Raw genomic sequence first — 10,447 nt, 5'->3', positions numbered from 1 at the left:
GCCTCTGTGAGTGCTGTCTTTTCTTACCAAGGCTCTAAGAAATCTACACAGCACAGCCTGTAGCAGAGCAATTATCATCATTTGCCCTTCTTCCTGCCCCCCATACACATCTTTTCCCTGTAGAAATACAAACAGTAGTGCTCATTATTTAAATTACAATAAGCAATACAGATCACAGGGCTGTTCCAGATAAGTGATGAAAACACTTTTTGCAGTTTTCTACAATCACATCTGCAAAGAAAACACCCTCCAGTATGGTTACAAATCTTTTTACAAAGTAATCTGTATGTCATGTCCCTTCGTGCTAAACCTGTGTGATGCCAGAAACATTACCTGTAAAAGTCTATCATATGGTTTTAAACCTCCCAGATCACCAGGGCCAGCTGGTCGAATGTTTTTAACATATACTCCTTTTTCCAGTAAACCATCTGAGACACTGAACCCAAAGTCTTCTCCATCAGAGTCCTTGTACAAAGTTACCTGTGGAGGGGATGTGACATGATGAGAAAGAAAAAAAAAGTCTGTCCCCAGTTCTACAAGCATTAGGCAGGCTTTCTTCCTAGGATGGTTTTGGTGTTTTATTGTGGGGGTTTTTTCCACATTAGAGAGATCACTTACCTACTATTTGGTACTTACAATATTAAAATTGTCCCCATTCGGACATTATGTTAATATTCTGAAGTTGTGTTCGGAGGTTTACGTTGGATATTAGAAAAAGCTTCTTCACCCAGAGGGTGGTTGAGCACTGGAACAGGCTTCCCAGGGAAGTGGTCACAGCACCAAGCCTGACAGAGTTCAAGAAGCATTTGTACAATACTCTCAGGCACATGGTGTGACTCTTGGGGATGGTCCTGTACAGGGCTAAGAGTTGGACTCCATTATCCTTGTGGGTCCCTCCCAACTTGGCAGAATCTGTAATTATGTGGTTCTCAGAAGACACCTTACTCTTCAGGAATAAACAGCCCTTTTCACTTCTGCTTGTCAGTGGGAAATCTGTGGTATTTAACCCACCTTTCTCTGGTGTAATTTTTTTGAGTCTCAGTTTTTTGTTTCACCATTCTCTAGCTGCCAGGATCTGAGTACAAGATAAGGTTTAGTTTTGTTTCAGGTATGAAGACCTGGCCTCAATCAAACAAGTGGTTTTGTGTCCTCCAAAACTTCCAGAGGGAGTAAAGACCATTGGCACTGTAAGCCCTAGACAGCCTGTTTTTGGCCAGGCAGTGGTCCACCCTGTAGAGCCTAATCTCAAAAGCGCTCAGTATAAGAGTTATAATGCAATCTTTTAGGAAAGTACAAATAAGGCTCCTTCTGAAAGAGCTTGCAGGCAGTGTTCTTACATATAGCCATGAGGTGGTCACTCAAAAGCAGGAAATAGAAGTTAATGAAACTGTTAGGAGGAGGTTTTTCAAGTGTTCAGAAGACAAGTCCTCACAGGTAGTTCAGTAAATTTGTCTATTTGACAGAAAAAGATAGAGATTTCTTTGTAGGTAAGTGGCATGCTTAGGTTTTAATTTTTTCTTGGTTCTCCCTCACATCAGGAGTGCCAACCTATGCAAGTAAATTGTGTGAGTCAGTGGTGCACCATCTGACTGACACTGACGGTGTGTGCACAGATAGCGTTGCACAGTCAAACTCATGCTTTTACTGCTATAGCTTATGTCACCTTGGATTCAAAATACTGGTTTTACCATACCTTGACTGATAAAACCGACAACATTAAGTGTTCCATAATTTTATAATGGTTTGGTACTAGTAATGCTCCATGTGCTGCATCTTCGTGTGTAACAGCCACCAAATTGCTTCCTGATGTTTCTGAATTGCGGAATCATTCAAATTGAAGGTGACTTCGTAAGTCTCTAGTCCAATCTCCTGCTCAAGGCAGGCCGAGACCAAATTCAGATCAGGCTGCTGAGGTCAGTATTTCATAGAAGGATGCCAAGGCACAGCAGTACAGGAGCGCAGTGCTGGTTGGTGCTACCTTAAGAACGCTGCTGAGCTCCTGCCTTAACTGCCATTGTGAAAAGGTAAGCAACAACAGACCTGACTGTCTCCAAACAGGACTAAAGGGGGTTGGGTTTTTTCCTGTTGTCTGCTGTTTTCTTGACTTTACTTGGCTTTAGGGGTATATAAGCAGTGTCTTAACTATAGTAAAATCACACTCATTAGTAAGTTTGGTAGCTGTCCAGGGCACAAATTGAGAAAAGTTAGATACAAGGACAGTTGTTGCAGCATTAGCACTGTTTTCTCTGTAGACATGGATGGTGCATTGCTGGGTTGCATTGTATCCATATCTTGTGCCGTGGTGAGCACAAACATACCTTGTATTCATCCCTTACTTTACATCAGCTCATCCTCTATCCTTGCTTTTCTCCCTTTGGACAGCACTGCAAAGCAGAAAGCCACACATAAAGTGCCCTTAACTAAGCCAAAGGCTTTCTTCCTGCCACTGACTTTTTTGGATATGAACTGTCATTCTAAACTTCCTAGGGGCTGTGGTGTTTAAGGTCTTTGCCTTCTTGTCTGCAGTCTTCCCCCAGAGTAACTTCTTGCTGAACCTGTCATACATCCTCCATCTCAGTGTGAATTTTAGGAGTCAATGGGCATTTCAGCTACTGAAAAACCTATCTGCAAATTCAAAATAATTTACCATAGAATGATTTTAATTTGTATCAACAGCTACTATAGCAGCAGGACTCTGGAGAAATTCTAATGATTTGTTATGAACAGAGCACATCTATCGTGATATCAGAGCACATCTAACATGGCTTTGATGTGAAGTATATTTGAAGCTGCTACCGAAGTACTGTAAGGCCACCATTCTGCGAGATTGAAAAAAAAAGATAAAGAGGGAGATATATTTTACTGACAAATTTGTGTGCACTTGCCTGGCAGAAATTAAAAATAATTAGCACTGGACCAAGACCCAAATTCTCTTCGAACAAAGTTTTTTTTCCTCACCATCACAAAGGATAGGAGTGTTTCAAGGCTTCTTAAGGAAGCCTTGAAAAGTACATGAGGAAATGGAAGACAGTGTCTAAGAGCAGAAGACTTAAAATGTTCTGTACTGTTCTAGCACAGATAAACAATTTTCAAAAGGGAAGAAACTTCCCCTTTTCACTTACTCCTTTTCTTTTCCCCTTCCCCTTTCTTCAGGCACCAGAGTCAAGTGGAGCTGGATCCAGCCCCAGATGAACTACAAAAGCATATGAGACAAGGGACTCTCTGAAGTCATCTAGACTGTGTTCTTGTCCTAAGGCAGGATCAACTGCACCTAAGCCATTTCCGAGAGAGATTTATCTGCCCTGCTTTTTAAAATCTCTAATGATGGAGACTCCACAGTCTATTAAAGTAATCCCTTTCATTGCTTCAGATGTTTTCCTTGGGTCTAAACTAAATCACCCTTGTTGAAGCTTTATTCTCTCTTCAGTGATGTGAAATAAGGCTTGTTTTACTCTGGACTCTGTTCAGATGCTCAACATCTTTCTTTGATTTTCATACCCCAAACTGGACACTATTCCAGTCAAAACCTTCTTAAGGCCAAGCTGGAGTGGAGAACAATTCACCACAAATGGCAGTTTCATTCATATGTTCATATGTTCTATGACAGTGTTGCTTTTTTTCCTGGTTTTTAGTGAGTGATCTATTAGCAAACAAAACACACATAAATTCAGCTCTAGAGATCTATTAGGAAGAGCTATTCAACATCAGCTCACCTTAACTTGTGCCTTGTCTATAATAATGGACATGCTAGTTCATGTCCACCTTGTGAGACAAAAAATGTAGCATTTAAAATTATAAGGGGCATTAAAGTGGGAAGTTACTGCAATGGGGGGGGGGGGGAGGCAGGGGACAAGGAAGGGCACAGAACTTGAGAATGATCATCCAACGTCTTTTATTGCCCTCCACTTGTTCAGGTTGGACTTTCCTGATTTATAGGGACTGAGCACTCTGGAAGGGAATTACTCACTGCCCCACAATCACATCTTTTATATTTCAAAATACTTTCTCATTTTTGTGGTTCTTCAGATCTACGGATCCTAAATTTTTAAAAACTGTTTTCCTTATGGATATCTTCTCGACTTTGGTATATTTAACACGAGCTTAAAGAAACTGATCTTTATTCACTTAAGAGATGAGGTAGGAATTTAACTTTGTTGCATGTTTGACAGCTGTCACATTTTTTAGATGGAAGTCATCTGCAGAGAACTTTCTTTTGGATTACTGGTTATCTTTTGGGGCTACTTCTTTTTAGGGTAGCATATATTCTTCAAAGGAAATCTCAGCTCTGCTATCTGAAGTACTCAATTTTTATTTAATAATGGGTATGGGCAAAGCCCTATCACACAGGTTTCTCATCTTCACTTGCAACAGCCCTGTCTGAAGGGAATATAGCTGCATGCAACACCTAAATCATGCTAGTTTATCTGGACTGCTGATCATAACTCTTTGGAAGGTTTGATCTCAATAGCAAAATCTCCATTTGGATGATCTGTTAGACTTTTAAATTTACATCAGGAGCCTAAGGGAAAACGAAAGCTGAAATGGAAATTTAATTCATATTTCATAAGCAATTAAATAGTTACAAATTTAAAACAGAAGCTTACACATTTTGAGTCTGTGTTTGTACCTCTTCTCCCTCTCAAATCTATGGGAAAATGCTTAATTTAAATTCATACATCTTGCACAGATCAGCTATTGAGATATTTTAACTGCCTGTAATTTTAGGTTAATGACTACTTGCAATAATAATATTGAAAAATTATCTGATCCTAGTGCATATTTTTGTTCTCAGAGGAATGTGTGCTCTATGAAACTTAAAAAATGGTCTGCTATGATTTTTAGAAAAATATTAATCTATATTATTACCTAAGTAGATAAAATCAATTAAATGCATTCATTAAATTTGGGTACTGATATGGCAATACACTATCCAACTAAATTACATGCTACTTATTACTTATTAAACCATCTAGCACAAATGTTTGAAGAGATTTGTACCACACTTATCTCAATCCTAGCTTCCTCAGGACAAAGACAGTTCAAATGCACAACTGGTGAAGGCAATGCAGTGAACTAAGAAAGAGCAAGTGAAGAACTCAGGTTAACTTGCTGCACACTGAACTCTGATCTATGGGGCACACAGGCCCTGACTCTAGGGATGCAGAATCATTGCACCGAGAGAGAACAAAGGTTCCTGCCCAAGAAACTGGGAAAGCTCAGCAGCACGTAGTCAAGTACATGACTGAAAAGCTTGCCAAGGTAAGTCTTAGGCAAGCTATGTCTTAGCTGGTATTTCAGAACTGTTTATACCCATTAGAGTTCTCCAAAACTTCCTATTTTTGTCAGTGGCCCAGCTAATTAAGACATTTGCCTGCAGAGGGCAAAGCACATTTGCCAGCAAGACGATACATAAAAAATACTTCTATCAAAGCATTTCCCTGATTGAAGTCATTCCTGTGGCATTGCAGCTCTTTTTGAAAACTATCATTGGACAAGCTGTCCATGAGAAGTAGCAACTGTACAGTTATTAAACTAGAGCTCTACAGGTCTAATACAAAAATGAAGGAGAGAGAAAGTAACAGGCTCACTGCTACACAAGAACCAGTAAGAAAACTAACAAGTAAGAACTTGCTAAGATGGGCATGAATACAAAAGCAGTCCATGAGTTAACCTGCATGTGTGATCATAGGGGTAACAAGCCTACTTTGGGGAATCAGACCATAAGATTGAGTCACTAGTTTCTATTTTTCTTGAATGACTGTAAGGATTTGGAAAATCCTTGTTAGCAGTTCAACTTTTAGATTTTTAGAAAAGAAATTACTTTTTCCTGGGTGACAAAACAGACAGTAAAAGCAAACTTGACATGACTTCAGCAGACAGAAGTGGGTATATTGTCTGAATGAAAACTGGGAATTACTAAAATGGAAGGTCAAAGCAATCTTAAAAATAGTGGCTTCAACTGAAGCCATAGGAAGCTCAAGGACAGGGTATTTTGTACTGCTCAGGACTCTTAAGAGCTAGCTACTATCACAGAATACCACTGACTCATTAACAGAAATCTGATGACTCCTTTCCAGAAAAGGATTTATTTTATCCTGAAAGGCTGGGTTTATAATCCATAGGAGAAAACTGTGCCTTTGCTGAATGTGAACACGCTATGAAACGACTACTGGCGTACTTTTGTTTTATATCTCACATTTATTCACCACTCAGGAAAACTGAGCACAGTAACTAACTCCATTAATCACTTCACATCAAGCTGGAAATATGAATAGCTTAAACCATTAAACACATCCTATTGGTTCTTTACATGGACAATGAATTCATTTACCATATATGAGATCAATTCTCTACTACCTTCTACAAACATTCATTTAGCCCATACTCAGTGAGTCCTTACCTTACTGAACTAAATTGAATGAACTACAAACTCAACTCAGTCAAATCTGCAGTGACTAGAAACCAAACCAAATCTCTTGAGAGTGGCCACATGTGATGTCTTAATGAAATTTCTCCATGCTTCTGCCTCCTGGAAAGATCTCGGACTTTTAATGGGAAGATGAGTGCAGGAAATGAGATGCTCATTCCCCTCAAGGAGAACAGCATTATAATGTCCCTCAAGGTTTTGGAAATTGGTTCTGTTATGGCCTCTCTGGACTTGAGACTTAAACTTGCAGGGTATTTGCTGTGCACATCTAAAGATACTTTATCCAGTGCTTCCTTGGGGTACAGAGCCACTTCCATATCACCAGGTGATTTCAACAGACTTGAGCAGTGAAACGCTGCATAGACTGAAGATTATTTATCCTTTTTAGAGCAAAGGAATTATAAAGAGGAAAGAAGCAATATCTAATTTGAAATAACATTCTATATTATGTACATCAAGTCTCATGTATTTGATTCAAAATGAGTGTTAATTTGAAAAAAGACCAATGGGAGCCCCAAACCCTCAAGAGTAATTTCTAAAGAAATGTATTTTCTAAAAATTAAACTTTGCTTTCTTAATGAACACATTTTGCAGAGAAGAGTTATTGGTCTTGTCAATTCAAATTACCACTGGATGTTCCTTTCAAAAGAGCAGTGCCTTTTGAGGATTTATTGTAAAATGAAATAGTAGACAAGGATGCATCTTATTTGTTTGTTTCCCCCCACAAGGGTCTATCATTAATGTGTTTGTAAGAACTAATATGCATGGCCCCCAAATTATATCTGTGGAGTCATTATAAAAAGTGCTTACTGTGTTGCCATATAATTAGATTCCCTGTACTGAATATATTATTTCAAAGTTGTCAGAAGAAAAATTACAGACCTTGTGTAACTCCACAGGAGTTGGTGACATGATTTCTTTCATTTCTTGCTTAAATTTTCTCAGAACCATGGACTTTCTCCCCACATCTGATGGCAATGTGTTGCTACGAGTAGCTTGACTGTAATGTGGCCTTACAGAACTTCTTTCCTGGAAGCTGGCTTGTCTTCCCAGCTGGTTACGAGGTTGTGGGTTTTCATGATTCAAACTCATTGTACTTCCTGACATAATTGTGGCCTAGAGCATTAATGAACAGGTTAATTTGTAACAGAGAATGTGGGTTAAGTAAGTGGTTAATTCATAGCAGTAGGAAAAATGTCTCTATTCTTTGTTAGAACACAAACATTCAGGGCACAGCAAAAGGCAAGAGGATAGATGTTTAATCTGCTTGCAAGTCACTATAAAATAGAGGACCACAACAAATCACAACAACAATATATGAACCCTATGGGCAAATGTTTTCAGATGGCATTTCAAACTAAAATACTGAGCACTAGAACAACTATGCTTGTAAGCTAGTCCCCTGGCAGACTGAAGAGTGTGTAGTGTAATTGCTTATTTTAAAAATATTTTACACATAAATAAAATCACATTTAAGTTGTGGCATAATTGCATTTGTTGGAACTGGAGCTATAGGAAGGCATTTACAATTCAGACTGTGTGTGCAAGGTAAAAAAATGTGAGTCAGCAGAATATGCACGCAGCTCTAGAGTCATCATGGGCAGAGAGCATGCCCAGATACCACCCCAAGCTGAGGAAAACTCATTGCAGGTAAGCTCACTGCCTGAAAAGAAACTCTGCATGACATGCATATTGCAAGAGTGACTGCCTTAGCTTAGTGCTAATACTGGCCCCTGTCTCAGTGCTGGTTTTAATCTCAGTAAAAGCTAGCCTTTTGGTTTAGATGCAAAAATATATGGAGGATGAAGTCTTGAAACACAGTGATGGGAATCGCCTCATCCACTGGGTGGAAGGGACTGACATGAAAAGCACCCATGCACAACAAGGGGCCTCCTCCCTTGTGAAAGATTTTCTGCTCCTGGGAATGGGAGGCAAATGCACTCCAGCACAGACACTGTACAGAGGTGCCACTGTAGGGTTAGGGTATGCGGAATTTCCTATTTATTATCTCTTCCAATGGACGAATGAAAAGGGAAATTTAAAGACGATAATCTGAACTCTGACTGGGACTGGATGCAGGCAGCCTGCTTGAAAATGAGAAGTAAAAAATAAGGGCAAAACAAGCAAGTAAATGTTTGCTTATGACTCTGGTGAGCATGTCCGTCACCCTTCTTTCTCCCAGCTCCAGCACTACTTTCAGTATGAGATAATAGACTGTAGCCACAACAGTCTCTCTTGTCCTCAGTAATGACTGATATTACTGCCTGATGGAGCAAAAGCATCTAGAGGACTTGGCAAACAACAGTCTTCTTTGCTCTTTGGCTGAAGACCTTGAAATGAAAAATGATAAGGAGTCCTTGACTACGCAATGGCACTCCATAAAATAGAGGAATCGCCATTCTCAGCATCCTGTCATATCGAATGGGTCTGGCTTTCTTTTCAGAGCTGGGGGTTGTGCAATGAGGTGATGCTGTAAATGGTACAACATCTACAGTTCTGAATTTCACTTTTGTGAAAGGCTGAGGAAAATTCAACGTGTTGAAGTAACTGAATTCTGGTCAGCATGAATGACATACTTCCCTTTTGGAATGATCTATTTCCATATCCTTTTATTATGTTCTGAGTACTGAAAACTGCAAGAGAAGCCTGCAGTATTGAACCATATCTAACTATGTAATTAAACCAGTATAACATTTTCTCCTACATTTCTCTGGTTTGCAATAACAAATAAATGAGAATCACATTTTGCTACCTATACATGCAATACAAAAGCCGTAAATCTGAAGAAGTAAATTAATCTGAACTGAAAAACTTTCACGCAGTTATGCCTTTCACATTCCTCCTGGCTGCTAAAGGACTTTATGTAACATAAAAATGAAAATGAGATTCTGCCAGTTTTGCAGCTCTGGGAATTTAAAAGAACATAAAAGAAAATATTTTAGGACCTTTTATTCCATAGCTCTAAGTGGCAGTATAATCTCAATTGTTCTGATTAGACAACTTAGAGAAAAGATAATTATAAAAATAAAGACTCAAAGTTACTCTGTTTCCTTCCTCCTCTGCCCCCATCACTATCTAACATAAAGCATGGTTAGATTTGCAATCAACTTCAAAATGAAATGTAAAAATTTGTTACATAGTGAAGAAATCGCTGTATAATGAACATTTCTCACATTTGGCAGCTTCTCTTTTTTTCAGAGTGGTAAGATTATAGGTAAACATTTTGAAAAGGTGATTTTCTTTTATGTTCATCTTAATCAAATTAAGTTTCAATTTAAAAGACAACCTACAACATGCTAAGAAAAGCTGCATGAAGCGTCTGTCAGAAAACGGAATGCATAGCTGCAGGAAGGTTATGCTCACTTAAGAATGTCTGTGCCATTTGCTGCCTCTGCAGACAGCATCGATGATTATGCACAGCAGAAGCTGCAAGTCAAAAGCACTGGGGTGAACATGTTTATAGAATTTTGGTTGCATTGTACAAAAGAAAACAGCTCTGGTTAGGGGCAGGGGAGGCAGCTGCACAAGCAAAAATATAAAGGTAAAGGGTAGGTACCACGAGAGTCATGTTTCTCAAACACAGACGCCTGTCAGCCTTGTCCTGTGGAGACGGGTTAAAGCTTTTAAATGAATTGGTGTGATTAGTGCAACTTAAAAGAAAAAAGGAGAAAATAAAATGAATGTCAACCAAACCAAAACCATTATATTTCTCTATAATTGGAAAGAAAGGTTAAGATTTTTCTACCTCTAGTTCCCTCAGAATTCCTGACTGGCCACAGGTCTCTAAATCCTCCAGAGCCTGAGACCAGAAATTTTCCTCCTGGTCAGCCTCGGTGTTATCATGGGTACCTGTGAAGCTAGATTTACAATGAGAAGTTAAAAAAATGTGGACTTTTTTTTCCCTCTAAAAATATATATTATACACGTGCCTTGCCACAGATTGCAACTTGAATGACAGAACGTTATGCAGGAGAGTGGGGAAGAGTCGCTGATCAGGAGAGGCCGGATGGACATGCAGAG

At 39.1% G+C, this 10,447-nt stretch overlaps 1 protein-coding gene across 10 annotated transcripts in view; it reads right to left on the bottom strand.

Moving 5' to 3' along the window:
- GRIP1 (glutamate receptor interacting protein 1) overlaps positions 1-10,447 on the bottom strand; it is a 321,129-nt gene that overhangs the window by 2,539 nt on the left and 308,143 nt on the right. For 5 of the 10 annotated variants that reach the window (XM_027741465.2, XM_027741461.2, XM_027741462.2 and 2 more), the window contains 3 exons: positions 10,173-10,284; positions 7,310-7,543; positions 334-480 (listed from right to left, as the gene is read on the bottom strand). In XM_027741465.2, coding sequence (XP_027597266.1) covers positions 334-480; positions 7,310-7,543; positions 10,173-10,284 — 493 coding nt within the window. Of the gene's footprint in view, positions 1-333; positions 481-7,309; positions 10,078-10,172; positions 10,285-10,447 lie in introns of those variants that run through there. The other 5 variants (XM_027741471.2, XM_027741470.2, XM_027741467.2 and 2 more) reach the window with 4 other exon arrangements.

Source organism: Pipra filicauda, unplaced genomic scaffold (assembly GCF_003945595.2).
Source record: "Pipra filicauda isolate LSUMZ 115617 unplaced genomic scaffold, ASM394559v2 scaffold93_size3172892_pilon, whole genome shotgun sequence".
Lineage (NCBI taxonomy): Eukaryota > Metazoa > Chordata > Aves > Passeriformes > Pipridae > Pipra > Pipra filicauda.
This window is presented reverse-complemented; position numbering and strand designations above follow the sequence as displayed.